The sequence below is a fragment of the Trichechus manatus genome, unplaced genomic scaffold (assembly GCF_000243295.1).
Source record: "Trichechus manatus latirostris isolate Lorelei unplaced genomic scaffold, TriManLat1.0 scaffold00148, whole genome shotgun sequence".
Lineage (NCBI taxonomy): Eukaryota > Metazoa > Chordata > Mammalia > Sirenia > Trichechidae > Trichechus > Trichechus manatus.
The window spans coordinates 2,649,854-2,670,864 of NW_004444084.1; the positions used below are offsets into that span (position 1 = coordinate 2,649,854).

The 21,011-nt window shown below is 36.4% G+C and overlaps 1 protein-coding gene across 8 annotated transcripts in view; it reads right to left on the minus strand.

The window, feature by feature from the left end:
• YAP1 (Yes1 associated transcriptional regulator) overlaps positions 1 to 21,011 on the minus strand; it is a 122,523-nt gene that overhangs the window by 23,474 nt on the left and 78,038 nt on the right. For 4 of the 8 annotated variants that reach the window (XM_004385864.1, XM_004385863.1, XM_012558231.1 and 1 more), the window contains exon 4: positions 15,711 to 15,824. The exons of the other annotated variants lie outside the window; for them this stretch is intronic. In XM_004385864.1, coding sequence (XP_004385921.1) covers positions 15,711 to 15,824 — 114 coding nt within the window. The remainder of the gene's footprint in view (positions 1 to 15,710; positions 15,825 to 21,011) is intronic. 8 annotated transcript variants of the gene reach the window in all.

Consider the following 21,011-nt stretch of genomic DNA (forward strand, 5'->3'; position numbering starts at 1 on the left):
TATACAACACCCAGGAGTGGGAGGCAAACACTGAAAGTCTCCTTTTACCCCAGCTTTGGCTTTTTCCTATCATACAGACTCACTTTTCACATTAAAACCAAAAACGCAATTCCCTAATTTCAGTCTAGAACATAAGATGACAAGCATGACATGGCCCCTTCTTCCTTCTACTACCACCCCTAGAGATAATCACACTGGTTTAGATTACCAAGCCTCCCTCCTCCTCCATACCAACTGCTGTTGAGTCAACTCTGATTAATGGCAACCCCATGTGCATCAGAGTAGAACTGTGCTCCTTAGGGTTTTCAATGGCTGATTTTTCAGAAGATTGCCAGGCCTTTCTTCTGAGGTGCCTCTCTGGGTGGACTCAAACCTCCAACCTTTTGGTTAGCAGCTGAGTGTATTAACTGTCTGCATCACCCAGGAACTCCATAAACACACACAAAAACTCCTCTTCTTCCCATTTTACCATGCCACTTGCTGTTTCCAAATATTCCTATGATGCACAAAGATATGCATGTCTATCTTTTCTGTAAGATCTAAATGGAAAAAGACAGGTGGTGGAGACTAAGGAGAGACTGATCAAAGAGGATCCAACCTCTTTTGGTGAAACATGTTCCTGGAATCAGCAGAACACACAACGTATTTCCCCACAGAGATCTTTTATACACTGTGTTATGTCAGGTTCACTAGCATGAATTAAATATGAATTGAGGGGCTGAAATGAGAACCCACCACATATACAGTGAATATCTCATACACTGAGCCCTGCAGCAAACAACTACTGGGGAAAAAATATTTCCAGTTCCAAGCAATTAGAATTAACAACAACAAATTACAAACCTGCTAGAAAACAGCCGATTAGTTAAGTGGAGGAGTGTTGAAATTATAAAATGTGACTGATCTCAAAACACATTCTAGAGTTAGACACTGTTAAACTGGGCAACAGAAATGTATGAAAATAAAGAGGTAAATATCCTTTGCTTCCCACCAGTTTCCCAGAATTACTAGATACTACACGCAGCAATTACTAACAACAATAGCCACTGCTGACTATAATAAAGATAAAATGTGACAATGCCGTAAAAGAGGTAATGGGCTGGGGAATGCAAAGATTTTCCCCTTCTCAGTGGATTTTACACTCCTAGAACATGACCCTTTCTTGAATATTTATGTTGTCCCTTACTGCATTTTTATTTACAATAGTCTCCACTGCCTCCTGGATCAAATTCTTCAGTCTGCTCAATGAGATACAATCAGTTTGCTACGTAACCCTTGTTTGAAAATGTGAATTTGTTCCAACGTGACTGATGTATTTACCAGGTTACTAACTTATTTAACCGATGAAGTTTTTGAGTGTTGTACCCCTAATTCCATATTCCCATAAATCCTGTAGTTTTTACTTGTGTAATTCTGGCAGTGCCTTTAGGAACACAAAATATAATATTATATTTTGGAGTACCGTACTCCAAAATCTGCCTCATTTTACCTAATCAAAATAATAATAGCTAACATTTATCACGCTAGCCTGTTGAAAGCATGTATATTAACTGATGTAATTCTCATAAAAAACTTGAGAGGTTCTATTAGCCCCTTTTATAGACAAGTTAAATAACTTGCCCAAGGTTCACCGAACTAGTAAGCAGAGAAGCTAGAATTTTAACTTGACACAGCTCTTACCAGTACTGGCTATTGCCTTATACTTATCTCCCGTTTCCCCGATGTGCTCCATCCAACAATGGGCTTTTCTGCCCAGTCCTCTAAGCATGCTTCAGTCATTTCTACAGTGTCTTTGGTAGTGTCCTCTCATCCTAAAAAATTATTTTAGTTCACCTTTCTTCTCATCAGAATCACACACGTTCTTCAAGACTACTCACCTCTTTAGTTTATACCGAATCAGGTCATATATTGAATATATGGACTGAATTCTCCTGGAGCTCATGCCCTGAATTTGGACTGGTAGTCTACTGGACTGTGAGAGAATAAATTTCTCTTCGTTAAAACTTGTGGTATTTCTGTCAGAGCAGCACTAGATGACTAAGAACTTGGTACCGAGAGAGTGGGGTATTGCTCTAACAGATACCTAAAACGTGGAAGTGGTTTTGAAACTGTGAATGGATAGAAGAGCAGCAGTGGCAGAGAACCAACAGCAGCAGAACCAGGAGACCAGTGCAAGATGGCGCTGGAACCGACCCACGGAGCGAGAGGGCCGAGTGCCTGTGCACAGGAGGCTTCCTGGCAGAGTGGGGTGCTTCCGGGCACTTATTCGTGGAGCTACCCAGCTTTGGAACACTTTTGGCCCAAAGGCGGAAAGGCCACAGAAAGCAGAAGCTGAAGAGACAAGGAGCACAAGAAGCCCGAGATGCCTCAGTCTCAAAAGGTATGGCCATGACCTCAGGGGTTTCAAAGGGTGGAGCCATGGCCTCTGGTGTTTCTAAGGGTAGAGTCGCCTGAAGCCAAGGGGAGCAGAGTTGCTGTCCCAGCGGGCCTGGAAAGCGGAGCTTAAGCCCAGGGCCAAGGGGCCTCCACTCAGAATCTGGAGAGTGTGATCAATACCTAGAGTCTGGAGGGCAGGGCCTTGTATAAACTGTCTCAGAGAACAAAGGATTATTTTCAAAGCCTTGAGGGCTAATGTAATGTGTTCTGCTGACTTGCTTAGTGCCTGTTATCCCTTCTTTTCCTCTAGTTTCTCCCATTTGTAATGGAAATGTCTAGCTTGTGCCTGTTGTGCCCTTGTACTTTGGAAGCAGATAACTATTATTCTAGATTTCACAGATGAATAGGAATTTTCAGATTTTTGACTTGGAGTTAAGACTTTTGCTATGATATGATGAGATGAATATGTTTTGCATGTTGCAAGGATGTGATTTTGGGGGGCCAAAAGGTGGAATGTCATGGATTGAATTGTGTCCCCCCAAAAATGTGTGTATCAATTTGACTAGGCCATGATTCTCAGTGTTGTGTGGTTGTCCTCATTTTATGGCTGTAATTTTACATTAAAAAGGATTAGGGTGGGATTGTAACACCACCCTAACCCAGGTCACATCCCTGATCCAATGTAAACAGAGTTTCCCTGGGGTGTGGCCTGCACTACCTTTTATCTCTTGTCAAAAGAGATAAAAGGAAAGGGAAGCAAGCAGAGAATGGGGGACCTCATAACACCAAGAAACCAGTTCTGGGAGCAGAGCACGTCCTTTGGACCTGAGGTTCCTGCGCAGAGATGCTCCCAGACCAAGGGAAGACTGAGGCATCACAAGGACCTTCCTCCAGAGCCAAAAGAGAGAGAAAGCCTTCTCCTGGAGCTGATGCCCTGAATTTGGACTTGTAGCCTACTGGACTGTGAGAGAATAAATTTCTCTTTGTTGAAGCTATCCACTTGTGGTATTCCTGTTAGAGTAGCACTCGATGACTAAGACACCCTTGTTACTTTAGATGTCTCTTACATACCCCTCAGTTGATTCTTCTTTCATGTAAAAAAATTCTCTCCAACAAGAAAATAAATTCTTCAAAGAAGGGGCTGGGTCTTACATTTCTTTGTTAAAATCTCCCAAATAAGTACCAGACATGTAATACATATTCCTCAAATAATTTTTTATGGTAAAGTTTAAAACAGAAATAATAGTTATTACTCTCATCTCACTCCAATTCATTGGTCTAATTAGCACATTCTAATCCCATATTCAGGGCAAAGCAAATGACCTAAAATAAACAAGGTTCAAAAAAACCCAAACCAAACCCATTGCTGTCGGGTAGATTCTGATTCACAGTGACCCTACAGAGTAGAACTGCCCCATAGAGTTTCCAAGGAGCAGCTGGTGAATTTGAACTGACAACCTTTTAGTTAGCAGCTGAGCTCTTAATCACTGCACCACCAGGGCCCAAAACAAGGTTGAGATCCTGATTAATTCTAAACTTGAAAGTACTATACCTCAAGAAAGGATTTTTGTTCTCATTAACACAAAGTCCAAGACAGGAGAAAAGTTTTTAACTGGATACCTAACTACCTAGTTTGAAATACTCTTAAATTTATAGATGACATAGGGGGAAGGAATACCTTTCACTGAACTAAGGTATTGAATTTAGGTAGGCTTAAAAATTAGCAAATACAACACAGAGGTAATTTGAAGAAGATTTCATGTGAGTGTTGCTGCAAACTAACAAATTGAATTAAATGATGAGCAACTTCTGGATGAAGACAGGTTGTCTCTAATGCATTTCAAACTCACCAGAACAAGACACATTCAGGAGAGATTCTAGCAAATTTAAGTTCACATTAAAAAGAAGAACTATAAGGACAATGACTAGTATAAACTATGCCACATGGGGAGTAATTTTGGGGCCATTTAAACTAGACAGTATTTCGGGATTATGTAACAGCTGCTTTAGATAGCTGAAGATTCATCATTTAAAGGAGGGACTAGATGTATTCTAAAACTCCTGAGCAAATGGCAGAAATCAGGACTGGAATGACTTCAGCTCAACATTGAAAAGAAAATTTCCCAATTATCTGAATTGCCACAATGCAATGGGCTAACCACAAATAGCAAACTTCCTATCATGGTATAACGCTCAGACAGGAGTCTTCACAAAGAGAAGTCTTCTGAATTGGTTGGTAAGGTCTTTTTCAAATCTATGCTTATCTGAATATTTAAAAACACAGAAACAGAAAAATAGGATACCAAAGGATGGAGGAAGAACCAGTCCCCAGAATTATAGAAAACAGAAATATGAACAAAATATGCAACAGAAATAAGTCCATCTGGATAATAATGTTGAGCATTCAGTTGTGTTTACCTAAATGCTGTTACCTCTGGATAAAATCAGTGCTACAAGGTTTCCAAGGCCTTTCTTAAATGACCAATTCAAACAAACCTGTTTATCTACTGAAGCTGGGATTTTATGTCTCCAGAAGCATCCTTTCTTTACCTTTGGAGTATCTTAAGCACACAAAGCCCAGAGCAGTGCACCCACATAGGGTGCAGCAGAGACCTCACAAGCAGGCAAGAAACAAAACAGGCTTTGTTTCCTGAGGGAAGGGGGCAGGGCAGCTAGAGGAGAAAAGAATAGCATTACCAACTTCTTCCCTCCATGATCAACTACTGAAATTCCAATGTTTCCAGTTTTAATAAAATTTCTAAAAGGTAAATTATAATTTTCTGTATTTTAAAACTGAAGAGACTGTGCTGCTTGGATTATAAAGCAGTAACTGTTTCAACTTTTACTTAACAAATCAGTCCTGACAGCTTTATGGTAGCAAACCAGCTACTCAGCAATTGCTGAAAAACAAGAACCACTTTTTTAAAGGGAAAAGAAACGGGGTCTTTACCATGGGCCCCTCCCCAAGTTTCATTCTAAATCTCTGCATTTTCAAACCTCAGATAACTTTTAGACTTACATAATTTGTAACCCTAAAACCTTAGAATATTACAAAATATTACAGGTCTGGTATTAAACCACAAATTCTGGGATAATCAAAAATTCAATTCTAGTAAGTGTAAATTTAAAACCAGAAACAATTTTTGAACTTTTTAAACATTAATTTACATAAAATATCACACAAAAATTTTCCTTTGATAGTTTATTAAGTCTCAGACATTGCATGTTTATGTATTAGTATGGCTATGATCTTAATTTGTTCATATAACATTTAGACACAGATTTTAGGTTTTCTCCTATATCTACAGGCGTAGTTAAGACTATAAAATAGTAGACTTATTAAATGAAATGAATGTTTTTCTAAAAACACGGGCAAATAGGCCACCTATGGATCTTAGAACAGTAAAATAACAAAACAAAGCACACACACACACTCACTGCTAGCTCTGCCAAGCATTTACTACATAACCTGCTGTTGTTGTTAGGTGCTGTTGAGTTGATTTTGACTCGTAGCAACCCCATGTGACAGAGTAGAACTGCCCCATAGGGTTTTCTAGGCTGTAATCTTATGGAAGCATATCACCAGGTCTTACACCCCAGGAGTCACTGGGTCGGTTCCAACTGTTCCAACCCCCAACCTTATGGTTAGCAGCCAAGCACTTAACCAGTGCGCCACTGGGCTCCTTACATAACCTAGGGGACTTAATCTACAAAGAGTTGCTATTAACTTAACAACTGGCATAATAATTTATATACCTGAATATAAAATGATAGTTTTTATGTGAAAATTACATACTATTCAATTCACACCCAAAATCTCTGTCTCTATCTAATGGCTGAACATGTCTTTTTATTATCTAATGCAAAAGATGTTTCCCAATACTTTGACAATTTTTTTTAAATAACGGCTTTACTGAGATAATTCACATATCACAAAATTCACCCTTTCAACATGTACACTTCTGTAGTACATTTATAGTGCATACATACATATATTTGTATGTGTATATATATTTATAGTATATTTATAGAACTGTGCAATCATCACTACTCTCTAACTTCAGAATATTTCCATTGCCCCAGAAAGAAAGCTCATACCCATTAGCAGTCACTCCTCACTGCACCCTCCTCCCAGTCCCTGGTAATCACTTCTTTCACTTAGCACAATGTTTTCAAGGTTCTTCCATGCTGTAGTATGATCAGTACGTCATTGCTTTTTAGTCCTAAATAATATTACATTGTATGGATATACCACATTTTGTTTATCTATTCATCAGTTGATGGACATTTGGGTTCTTTTCACTTGTTGGCTATTATGAACAATGCTGCTATGAACATTCATATAAAGGTTTTCATGTGAATATATGTTTTTATTCTCTTGGATATATACCTAGGAGTGGAACTGCAGGGTCACAGTGAAACTCTGGAGGCCATGGGTGGTACAAACGCTGCTAACCAAAAGGTTGGAGGTTTGAGTCTACCTGGAGGCACCTCAGAAAAAAGGCCTGGTGATCTACTTCTGAAAAATCAGCTATTGAAAACCCTCTGACACACACGGCCTCACCATGATTCAGAATCGACTCAACAACAATTGGTAAGGTTCTACTTTAGTAATTCTCTCCCAGTACTTTGCACTTCTCTCCCTTCCCAAGCACCAACTCCTATCTTCCCAAGACTGGGTTAAGCTTTAAATCTTTTAATTGTTTAAAAATATTCATAACAAATATTATTTAAGTCAATCTGATTTCTTCCTCCTTCAACCATCTACTAAAAGACTGGCATAAAAATTATTATAATGGTATTTTTAAAAATACTGCTAATCTGGTTTAAAATCAGAAAAGGTATGCGTCAGGGTTGTGTCCTTTCACCATACTTATTCAATCTGTATGCTCAGCAAATAATTCAAGAAGCTGGACTATATGAAGAAAAATGAGGCATCAGGATTGGAGGCAGACTCATTAACAACCTACAATATGCAGATGATACAACCTTGCCTGCTGAAAGTGAAGAGAATTTGAAGCACCTACTGACGAAGATCGAAGACTACAGCCTTCAGTATAGATTACATCTTGATATAAAGAAAACAAAACTCCTCACAACTAGATCAACAAGCAACATCATGAAAACAGAGAAAAGACTGAAGTTGTCAAGCATTTCATTTTTTCTGGATCCACAATCAACGCCTATAGAAGCAGGAGTCAAGAAATCAAACAATATATTGCACTGGGCAAATCTGCTGCAAAAGACCTCTTTAAAGTATTAAAAAGCAAAGATGTCACTTCAAGGACTAAGGTGCACTTGACCCAAGCCATGGTATTTTCAATCTCCTCATATGCATGTGAAAGCTGGACAATGAGTAAGGAAGACCAAAGAAGAACTGATGCCTTTGAATTATGGAGTTGGCAAAGAATACTGAATATACCATGGACTGCCAGAAGAATGAACACATCTCTCTTGGCAGTACAGCCAGAATACTCCTCAGAAGCGAGCATAGTTGAGACTTATTTTGTCTCGCTTACTTTGGACATGTTATCAGAGGGATCAGTCCCTGGAGAAGGACATCGTGCTTGGTAAATTAGAGGGCTGGTGAAAACAGAGAAGATCCTCAAGGAAATGGATTGATACAGTGGCTGCAACAATGGGCTCAAACATAGCAACGATTGTGAGGATGGAGCAGATCCGGGCAGTGTTTCGTTCTGTTGTGCGTGCGGTCACTATGACTCGATGGCACCTGACAACAACATTTTTCCAACAATACAACTGCAGATGGCGGTTTAAAAAAAAAAAAAAATTCCAACAGAACATTTTCTCCGTATCACCTCATTAAGCAGTTTAGGGCAGGACAAACTAAATGAGGTGAGGAAGAGAAGGGCGAAAGTGTTCTAACTAGCTTTCAGCTCTCTCTATACCCAGAGGACAACCAAGTTTTTACCTCTACTAGGAAAATAAAAGTTTAAACATCTAGTTTGGAAAGACAGCACAGATAATAAGACTACTGCTCTAAAGAGAGGGCAAATTATATTTTAAAATATACCTGCCACCAAGAATTCATGTTAGATTAATGAATAAACAGGTCCCATTAATAATAGCTTTACTTCTAATTTCATATAATTTATTACTATTAAAGCTCTTTCATGGGGAATTTATAATTTAGAAGTGATGCATACCTTAGTTTCTACTGATAACCACAAAAATTGGCACTTTTATATACTCTAGAGCCTGACTGGCTTCTCTGCATCCTTCAGTGTCCCGCTGCAGAAAGAGTGTCCCACAGCATCTTGTTTTTATCTTCATGGTACTTTACACATTTTGTAATCATTTACTTGTTTAGTAGCTTGTCCACCCCACCCCAATGGCTACCATAATGCCTAGCACATAACAGGCACACAATCATTGTTGAACAAATAAATAAATATTGAAATAGGTTCTAACCCTAGTTAATAGGATGCTGTTAGTAAGGCACAAGAGAATCTCCAGTTGAAACAATCCTAGCAGCCATGGTGGCAGAATAAAATGAGTATAAAACAAAGCAAAACACATGAACCAGTCTCCTTACAAATCACTCTATTTCAACAGAAATTTGATTTTTCCCTTGGGAATTCTATAATCTGTTTTTCTATTTCTTTTATCTGAATTTCTGGGTTGGCACAAAAGGTAGCAACACCACGCACAAAGTAATGAATAACACCCGTTAAGTACTGTGCTCTTTTAAAAAATCACCTATATCACAAACTATCAATAATTACTTTAAAACAAAGATGAGAATATAAGGGGGCAGGGAAACTAGATTAATGGAAATTGAACAACCAGAACGGAAATAATGAGAATGCTCACACATTGTGAAGAATGTAACCAACGTCACTGAACAATCTGTGTAGAAATTGTTGAATGGGAAACTAACTGCTGTGTAACTTTCACCAAAGACACAATAAAATTATTATTTAAAAAAGTGGCAACACCAGATAGCTCTGTTCCCCTGTACATTTTATAAGATACTTGCTGTTAGCGCAGAGTTAATACAAATACAACTTGAAACAGTTTTCTTCTAAAAACTAATCAGGTTTATTTGTGTTTGATGTTAGAGGCTTTAATAACACAAATAAGCCATTAATTTAAATTATCATTCAATGATTGTGGTGATCTTAAGCTAAGGTTTTAAAAAATTCTGCATGAATAACTCATTATGTAAACAAAGTCAAGACTATTTCTTCATTATATAATTTATTATTTGAACCATGCCTCAAGTAGGAATTAACATATTAATTTAACTTAAATAACATAGATCTACTCACCTTTGGTGAGTACTGGAAAGATTGCTATGATCTTATAAACTATTTTGGCACAATCCTATTGAATTGGACATAAATTTTAAAACGAAAACTGCTAAACTGAAGTATTCAACCAATTTTGAGATTTATTCTATAATCTTATGCATTAAAGTATTTCTTCATTTCAGCAAATGATTGTTTCTGTAAATAAAAACAAAAATCTCTAACAAACAGCCTGGAAATATACACCAAATCAGCTTTCTATCATGGAAGCTTCATGGGAGTTCTAAACTTTAGAAACAAAGCTTACCAAAAATGCACCAGCTTTAAGGCAGTAAAGCTGTTTAAACCCCTATATGCTTCCAAGAGTTTGAGAGTGTGGACAAAGCTTAACTATTCAACCTAGCACTTCCCATCCCCCGTCACGTTTGTTTTCCTGGACATACTTCACCATGTGATAAGGCTTATCTTTAGATTAAAGGTTGAAAGATTTCTGTCTCCTCTTCAAAAGTTAATTCCCAGCTGTGACCAGAAGACGAAAAGCTGAACTTAAATAGTGGAATAAATAGTTCAAAGTATCTCAAAAACCTCGCACTCAGATTAGTAAAGCTACTGAAAAGAAACCTTAGAATAGTTAAGCAAGGGTCCAAAGTAGTCACTGAGAATTCATAATCTAGCATATTTGTATTAAATTAATTAAAGACTGGAAATATTCTTAGAGCATGCAGTGGAGCATTCAGTCTAATCCATTCACATTTTACGAATGAGTCAAAGTAAGTCAAGATAAGTTAGGCATCTTTCTGGACCAGCTGGTTACATTACTGCTGCCAGAGAACTCTGATCTCAATTCCCAATTAAGTTGATCTTTTTTTACATCACAATTCATTTGATTTTAGTAAATTTATTATGTCACTATCATGTGGAAAAGAGAATGTAAGCCTTTACTGTAGATTTGAAAAATCAAAATACTATAAACTATATTTTTATGCAAATAATGCAGGCGCATTATGTTTTTTTGTCAACCACGCAACCCCTCGTGATATTTTTGTAAGCACGCTCACTATGCCCATGTTATATATGTGGGCATGTTATTTACATGGGGCGTTATTTGTGAAAAAAAATATGGTAGACCATGCAGGCACTCAAGGAACTTCAAAGAAAAGTTCATCAAATCTATTATAATACTGGAAAAAATAAATGAAAGTGAAAAAAGGTGACCTGATTTGGAGAAAATGGATGAATCCTTCATAAAAAGTACATGTGAGAAGAGGATTGAAAGACTCAACAAGAGAAAGACATGGTGGATGTTCCAGGTAAAGAGGACAGCAGTGAGGAAGTTGGAGTAGCAGCTATCTAGCGTGCATGGAGTACCATCTGAGCATAAAGAGGTAGAGGTAACCCACTAACAAGAGAAACTAGGATTTTTGGAGCACTCTGTATGCCAGGTCAGAGTAATGTTATTTTTATCACTGGATAATGCACAAATAAAATACCATACTGAGTATCATATTTAAAGACACACCAATAAAATGAAAAGCATCCAGAGGAGGGGTGTGAGCTGATAAAGAACCAAGAAAACATGAAAAACTGGAGAAACCATAGTTAGAAAAGAACACTTTGAGGATTTTTGGTTTATTCACAAATTTGAAGGGAAGTAAATTTCTGGGCTAAAAAGGGACACAATCTTTCTGGTCATTAGGATTTTCCTTCATGAGACTGTACTGCCTTATAACGCGATAAACTCCCAGTCAGCAGAAAGGTCAAAGCTAAGGTCGAAAGACTATTTCTGAAGTATATGATAGAGGTGAGGTCTGGCTTCAAAGTCTGTTCCAATCCGAGATCTTAAAGTTCTCTTCTGTAATTGGAAACTCATTACCTTTAGGTAATTTCCTCAAGATAAGTCACAGTTAGGATATAAGTGAATTAATCACTGTCTTCTTCCTCAGTCTGAAATTTCCACGTATCAGTATTGGTGTATTAGATGTGTTTCAGAAAGATTACTTGCACGCAACCTAAATTTCTTATAAATTCTAGATGCCAATAGACCAAGTTCAGATTTCAGTCTGTCACTTAACTATGTAACCTTGGAAAGGTCACAATGCCCTTTAGTTTCAGAGGGACTCAGATTTGGGGCAGTATCCCCCATCTCTCCCAGGGTTTTCCAATGACTGTGTGGCACAAATGTCCTATAGTGCCCAGAATACTAGCATTCCTCTAACTGAGAAATGCTGATTAGAAGAATTATAAAGTCCTTTTCAAGGCCAAATTTTGTGAGGTTTATCTGTTACTGATTTTCAATTGGCAACAGTTTTTCTTACCTAAAAAACACTGAAACATCTATTTGTCGATATCCTAAGTAGCTAATAATATAGTCCACAACCAAGTTCATCTGACAGTTTAAGATCACCAAGGAAGAAATATAAGAGAGGAAGGAAAAAAAATCTTGTTTTTAATGCACAGATATAAAAAAAATTTGCTTCAATAAAATTCACATGATTAGATGTTAACATTCTTTCTACCTAAGATTCTATTAATGGAGTTACAGGTTTAATTTCTACAGTATTTAGTGTTTTTCCTTATTGTTAATAGGAGAGATTCTTAGGTATTTACTCAGTAAGTGTGTTTTTATCAAAAGAAAAATATTATTTATAATACGCATCAGAAATACTGGGTCTTAAAGGAAAAAAGGCTAATGAATGTCTCAACATTTAAAATTTTAAAATTATTAATGTAAGAATTTAACTTTGATAGGATGACAGGAACTTTTAAGAAGAAAATCTTGGCTTTGGGGTCTTATTTTAAGAAATTACATATATGTGTATTTTATTTATTATTTAAAAAAATTATATTATACACAAATTTTGAGAAACTTTGAAACAGAGAACCAAAATCAACATCTGTGTTTTGATTACCTTTAACATTTCCATGCCCAGAATAGTATTAGGAATTATAGAATGTTGTTTTTGCCACATTAGATTGTTCACTGCTTCCTTTCGGACTTAAAAGATATGTATTTCCTCCAAATCTCTGGCTTCAATATTTTTGTTTAAACCAAATATATATATTTTTTTATCCCAGTGGTGCCATCAGCACTTATTTCCAGAAGAACAGATTGCTAGCATTATTTAATACATCCTTTTATATAAACCATAGGGACAGTAACATTACATAAAAGATCAGTTCATTGACTTGGTGCCTGGTCTTAATACGACAGATTCTTAGGCATTTAGTTGGTCTTTATTCTTTTATTCTGAAAAATAGGAATTATAATTTTATTGCATTTTCATTAGGGATTTTACTGGAAAATATTTATATGATTATATTACATAAAACATTAATTCTACAATGTACAAGAAGATGTTTAAACTTGAGAATCTTTATGTTTACCAGCACAAAATCTCCAGGAAAAAAAAAGGGTCTCTTACGTGTTTATATGAAATAATTTAATGGCCTGCATAATACTCAATGAATCATTTTTTAAAATACAGGGTAAATACATTTCTAATTCTTTTTTTTTTTACTCTCCATTTTTCAAAGCTCAAGAATTTCAAAGCTCAAGAATAAGTAAATATTTATTGCAATCAGATGTAATTTCACGATTTGTTACAAATTACTAGTAAACTCTCTATAACAATATAAATGTAAAAGATAGTTTTTCAAAGTTAAAGAACATGACAATCAGATAAACTAGAATCAATCCACAACAAATCACTAATTTACTAAAATTAAATACAGAATTTATTAACTTCATGAGGGATGTGAAGCACCGATAAATTATTCTTTGAATACTCTAAAGTATCTGATAAGAAAAACATAAAAGAGGCTGACGTTGGCAGGAGGTGAGCAATAAAATTAAGCTTATACAGAGTGAATCTTTCATTTCAAAATACCAAAAGACAAAGGCCTGTTTGACACTTTAATATAGGTTTTGAAAATACAGAAAAGCAAACTCCACAAGCACGACAGCAATAACCTATCATTTGTTTATGTTTGCATGGCTCAAAGGAGCAGAAAGAAGGGGATAGTTTATATTTCTCTGGTAGAGATAAAATGTAATCCACTATATAGAACTGCAGATTTCAAGGAAAACTCCTTCAAATTCAGCAGCTAACAGCTTGTCTCTATTTGCTGTCACTCTAGATCAGAGAAACCCACACGTTTTTTCTTTCCTGCCCCCCTTCAGTTACACTTGAGCTCTCTGACTGAAAAGGTCTGGAACAGATTAAAAGTCGAGCCACAAAATAAAAAGCTTTGGCATGTTGTCAAGGCTGTCTGGAATATACATACGCAATGGGCCCAAAAAGGGAAACTAAAGGCAGTAAAAAAAACTTTATGAAACTTTTTTTGGCATATCTAATTGTATGCTTGTGTGTACGTATGTGTTGATGTTAAGGAAGGAGTTTTTTTTTTTTTTGTACTTCCCCCTTAAAACAAAAGTCCAGTCTGTGTAATCCAGTTGGTCTACTTAAACTCACAGAGTTGTTTTATTTCATTGTTCTAAATGAAAATATTTCTTTAATTTAAAAAAAAATAAAAGCTATGTTCTAGTTCCCGTTCTCTGTAGCTAGCTAACAGTTAATCATCATCTTTCATAATCTTGTGTTGAGAAAAAAACCACAGCACCATTTATTTAAATTTCCAAAACCTAGACAAGTTGAATTCATTTTATTAAAGATGATTTTAAGGAAACACGGCTGTGATCTTTCCAGCCCCTACAAATGCCAATATTTATTAAATTATCAACCTTACTCGGTTTCCAGTTTCAACCACAAGGCCTTATTCAAGTATTAAATAGAATCTGAAGTTGCAAATTATAAACATGCCACATTACTTTTCAACACTCAAACAGGTCTGAAGCTCAAAAGGCTAGTATTTAAGCCAAACCGGTATCTGTCAAAATGACGGTCTCTGCCCTGACCCCACCTTTGACTTTACTTGAATAGGGGGCTCAATCAGTCCATAAAGCTGACCAGTCAGTCAGTTTGGGGTAAAGCCAAGTACTGGATTTTTTTTTAAAGATATACATAAAGACATAGGAGAACTGTTCATAATGTTCCTGACAGGGAAGTTATTTTATCCGACTAGCTGTGGGTAGAGTTTTTCCTTTTCTTTCTCGCCCCAGGGTTGTGTTTTGATGGCATTCACAGAGTTAATTCCTCTTTCCCGTAAGGGCCCCACAGTTGTTGTTAGGTCAACCCCTGTAAAGCTTCAAAGGTTCCGTGTCCCCTTGGTCTGACCTACTCAGTGATCTGCACACTGTTTTCATTTAGCTGCCTCCAGTCCAAGACGAAAGCTTCAAAACCACAATGATCTGCTCCTTTTTAGATTCATTTTTCCATGGCGTTGGAAAAATACCTCAGAAACCCAACTAAAGAAACTGAAAACAGTGAAAAAATATGAGTAAAAAGGCACTGAAGAACTTATGTAAGCTTATCAAAATGTACACATTTGGGAGGAGATGTGATTTGGAGAGGAATATGGCTTGCTTTTTGTTTCCTAAATTAAGAACAGAGAAAAGTATTTACATTTAAAAAAAAAAAAAAAAACAGTAAAGAAGAGAGAAACAATGTTTTCATCGGACCATCTCTACTGTGATGGGTCTTTTTCTCCCCCCTAGGCTGGGAAACACTACAATACTCAGGCATGGGATGGTATTCATCACTCAGAAGTTAAGCATAAGCAGACACCAGGTCACTGACAAAAGCCGGTATTCCAGGTTTTAGATGTAGCGTGACAGCCTGATTATTATTGCAGCTAGGAAGATCATTTTAAGCAAGACCACTATGTCTCCAAAAACGTGAAAGGAACAGTGATTCTGGTTAGTTAGCCACCATAACATTCTCCCACCCCCAACCCAAAGAGCCCAGAATAAAAAAGCTGATTTAGACCTGAATTTCTCAAGTTTAAAGTGAGAAGTATAAAAATAGTACTGGGAAATGTTGGGTGGGCGGTCATTTTTAATATTATAAAAGCAATGCGATTTTATTTAAATGTACCTTCCCAATACACATACCAAAAAAAATAGTAATCAAAAATATCTAAAAAGGTTTTGAGATGAACCTTTACCAAAACGAGGGTCAAGCCTTGGGTCTAGCCAAGAGGTGGTCTTGTTCTTATGGTTTATATAGTAAATTTCTCCATCCTGAGTCATGGCTTGTTCCCATCCATCAGGAAGAGGACCTATAATACAGAAAAAAAATCACGGTTGGTTTTTATTTGGTGCAGCTAAAAAAAGTGGGAGGGGTACTAATTTAAAAAGAAAGACATCTTGACATAAAACAGTTCATTAAAACAGATTTAAGCACATGTTTAGAGAAGAAAGGTAAACCTATATGCCCGATTCTTCTCCACTAAAAAGAAACCACCAAGTACCATAACGAACATCCCCAAGACAAACATGGAAGAAAAAAAATTAGTTTTTCAAAAATTCTTTTGGAAGTCATGACTTAAATAATTATCACTATTGTTAATACAAGGCATGGGAGTGTTGGGGCTCAAGGACTACTCCCAATCCAATCGGTATGGTGATGGTATTTTCCTAGGGACTACAAGGTTCTTTAATAAGGAATATATATATATGCATGTGTTTTCAGACCATCTAACGTGTCATAAACATTCTATTTAATAATAATGCTCAAGTTAGCTAAGCCTGCCAAGTTCCATTTATTTCCTTTATTTATGTGACTGGCTGGCTCACACCAAGAAAACTGTAATAGAAAAACTTACAGTCCAAAAAAGCTTATTTTTAAGCAGCCAAGAAATTGCTAAGAGGTGGGGATGGTGGTTGGTTGTTGTAAGTCTGTGAGACTTGGAAGGCAGAAGTGGGGCGCTAAAGCTGTAGGAAGGCAAATTTCTCAGGAAGAAAGGACAAGGTATCATTTCAAAGCTGCAGAGTAAGGAAAACAACAACTGGGAGGTAGGACTAAAGAATATAGTAAGTCTAAGAAGATTTTTCTATCTTTATTAGGTTAGGGAAGCAAGACAATTGCTTTTGGGAGGTAACAGCAATGAAAAGTGAGGCCTAGAATAAATTACCAAATTCAAGCTTATTTGCTTCTCATCCCCTTGTCCCCTCCCTCCTTTCCTCCTATCCCGAAGGGGAAGTATAAATTGGGAAGTCTGAGTACATGCCTAAAACCTGTAGACTAACATGAACTGAGTACTTACTATGTACGAATCACTGTCCTAAGTATATTATATACATTAACTCATTTAATCCTTACAATGACACCAATGACACAGGCAGTAGTACTACCTCCATTCTAATGAAGAAACTGAGGCACAGAGTGGTTAAATGTGGTACAAGGTCACAAAGCTAGTTAGTGTCACAGATAATACTCAAACCCAGGCAGCCTGATTCCTACGCCGTTGCGCTTCACAACTACTATTCTTTCCTTTCATCTCCCGTATCCAACACCAAAGACTGAGTATGCTTCCTATGCAAAAATGGAACAAGTTCTTTCTATATCAGCAGTCCAAGCCAACCTCAGCAACTTTTCAGAAAATCATGCCATCTCCTTTCTGTGCTGTTCCCATTATCACAGACATCCTTTCCTCCCTTATAAACTCTTACTCATCCTGCAACAGACCAGATGCCACCTCTTCAATCCAGCCTGCCCTGATTACATCAGACAGAATTATTAGTTTCATCTCCTCTTTGCAGTTAACATCTAATAGAAGGCAGAACTCTAACTACTTGTTTACATGTCTTGTTCTCCTTATACGAGCAATAACCAAGTCACTCATCTTTTCAAACTTGTAGGCTAGTACCTGAGTAATTGCTCAATAAATATTTAATGAGAGAATGAATTTCTTGCCTTTTAATTAATACTTTGAGCTTTCTATAGTTAAAAATTACACAGTTTCTATATTATTTTCAAACAGGTTTATAAACAGAATATACTAATGATAAATGTTATTAATCCAATGCCTATTGCCTCTTAAGCTTTGTGTTATTAATTTTTACAGCTCATTTAAATTAAAAAAAAAAAACTTTAAAAATTGTAGAAATACATAACAAACAAAGCAAAAGTTTATTGTAACCCACTCCCCAGGGGAAAAAAATGTACAATTTCTGTTTCTGTGACATGCTTCTGGATTTTTTTCCATGTACATTTCATATACATGCATACCCACTGAATGGGGTCATGCTCTACCTGTAACATACTTGCTTTATTCACTGAATATATTATGGATATCTTTTCTTGACACAACACATAAGTCTACCTTATTCTTTTTAATGGCTGCATGAACCCTGTTGTGCTGATATACTAGAATTCATTTATCCTTTCCCCCGATACTGAATATCAGAGTTGCTTCTAATTTTTTTGCTGTTATAATTGTATAACACATATACTCTGATGCAGGGGTGGAAGCAGTACCTCTAACCACTACTAGTTCTATCACCACCATTACACCCTGATAATACCATCACATTTAAATCCACACAGTGGCTCTGTGTGCTGGGTACTGTTCTTATCCCTGTTACACAGATGAGGACAATGATGTTCAGAGATGTTTAGTAGACAGTTTACCCAAGGCAGACAGCAAGTTTCAAGCCAGGGTTTGAACCCAGGAAGCCTGACTTCAGAGCTTCTGCTTTTATTTTAAGCCAAAGATATTTTGGGAATCAACGTATTATATGAGTTAAAATATACATGTATTCCCCAAAACTCATGCAGATGTTTCTATGAGATTAGATTATCAAAGTGGAAACAGTGACTTTTAAATTTTAATCATTAAGAATTAATTTAAAAAAGAGAGAGAATTTCACTAAAGACAAAAGACTTCAAAAAATTAAATCCAGGAAACTTTTCACCAATACTGTTTTTGTGTAGTGTAAATAATCGCAAACAAATCTCTAAATGCAGGAATTTTAGACATGAATATATAGAGACAAGCCCCGTAAGAAAGATCAAAATAAATTTAGAATGCCTTCGAGTTCAATTTATATTCTAATTTAAGCATGCCATAAACTGTACAGCTTCTTCAATATGTAGTATATAAAACAAAGTAAATCTAAGTGGCAATACATTATTTATATAAAATGATCTTATATTAAATGATCTAAAACAGTGCTCTCAAACTTAAGTGTGCGTTAGAATCACCAGGAAGCCTAGTTAAAACACAGATTGCTGAGCCCCATCCCTACAGTTTCTGATACAATAAGTCAGGGGTAAGGCCTGAAAATTCCCACAAGATACTGAGAACGTGCTGGTCCAAGGCACACACTCTTAAGAATCACTGATCTCAAATAACCACTTAGAATTCTGTAGCTGGTCCAGAACTGCTTACTGAATCTATCCAACCTATACACAACTATATCTATTCACTGCTAGGTACCATGAACAGTTCAGAGATTAACCTATCAAGCCCTACATGTCTGAGAATGGCACACAGCCCTGTCTGGTAGAGTAAGATGAGGAAAATGGCTCACATCTATCAGGGTAAGCAGTCACAAGAAGGGTGTTGCTTTTTTTTTTTTAACTTGAATGACACAAGTAATTTTTATGGAGAAGTAGACCAAACTTCATTTCATATGTATCCTCCAATGACCAGATGTGACCCACGGGAATATTACTGGCAACTTCAAACCATTTTTGGTTGAAAACGCTTCACTTTCTCAATGGAAATGAAGAGGCCTTCCTCTGTGCTGGCAGAGTATTTTCTTCCTATCACAGCACTTATCACACAGTATTACTTGGTTACATGTTTTATTCCTAGCTAGATTGTAAAATTCCTGAAGGATTATATATTATGCATTTTTCTATCCTATTATCCAGTATAGTGTCTACTACTCACAAGGGATACGAATAAATGTTGGCTGAAATGAATGTAATAAAAATAAAATTCAATTAAAATCTTTATTTATGCTTGTGAAACAAAACAAATTTTGCTTCATTCTTTCCATGTAAGTTCAATATCTCCATTATCTGGTACTACTTAAACTAATTTTGATTAATTAAATACTTGAAGGCACGGGACAGAGCAAATTCTTTTATTCAACAAGCATTTACTGAGATCCTACTATGTCCAGGCCTTGGGGATACAGCAATAAACAAAATCCTTGTGTCATGAAACTTATGCTCTATTCAGAAAAGCAAACATATGTATAAAATGTTGGCTAACAATAAGTACAATGAAAAAAAAAAGCAAAGCAGCACGAGAAAGATGGGAAATGATCTATTAGAGATGGGGACCAAGAACCGTCACATTGAGGAGGTGGCCTTTAAGCTGAGACCTGAACACAATGTGAGCTCAAGCATGTGATGGATGATCTGAGGCAAGAGCTGATTCAAGAGAGGGGAGAAGTGAGGAGGCCAGTGTGGATGGGGCAGAATATGCAAAGAAAAAGCTTCACTTTGCTTTTTTATGATCAAGATGCTACCAGAAAACCTTTCAGTATTTCAACCAGTTGGTTAAAACTTTCTAAAGAGTAATAGTGATTCCCCAAACTCATGGACAACCGCTAGACAAGTCAGAATGGGCAAGAAACATTTTCATCCTGATTCACTTTTATATCCTTTAAAACTAACCCTTAGATAAGGAAAAGATGTGGGAGTTTTTCAAGGCTGGCGTACTAAGCGTCACCAAAGTTTTTTGCAGGAAGGAGAGAAGATAAAAACAGGCCTTGTATCAGGAAGGCAGAAAGATAAAGTAGTCAGCATTTTAATGAGATATAAGGAGGGCAAGAAATTTGAATTAGGATAGCAAAAGAGCAGGTGGTAGGCTAGAATTGAAACAATTCATAAATTAGAACTACTTATCTTAGAGAAAATTAATTTTTATGTAGGATTTACTACTACTGGTTGATAACTTATCTACTATAGCATATAGTAACTTCCTGTAATATTTTGAAAACAAATAAAATACTCCATGTTATAACAGTGAAGTTGACATCATCAATTTCCTGCTCTTGCCTAAGGACCCTCTTGCATTAGTAATGACTAACTAAAACCATTTGCAATGTTTAATCAAACAAGAAAGTCTTGATTCACTATGCCACAGGTTAGCTGATCAACTTCTCCCTCTCATCCACCTGACATTCAAGAATAAAGACGTCAACCAGGACACTGAAAGTTTACAAAACACACCCTGATGAGTGGTTCAAAGTACAAGTTTACTCAGAAAGTAAGAGGAGCAGCTGAAAAAGTACATTCAATGATCTTTTAAAGGAATTTAATTTTAAAATTCTGACCAATTTCAGTTTTCAAATTCTGGTCTCATATATTTTTGATGAATCACAAATTGTTCTTACTCTATAAAAGGTACTACTTTACCAATACTAATTCATTTAATAATCCAATGATGTATGTATTATTACAGTAAAACCTGTAAAAGCCAGAACCTGTGTTAAGGCAGAAACCT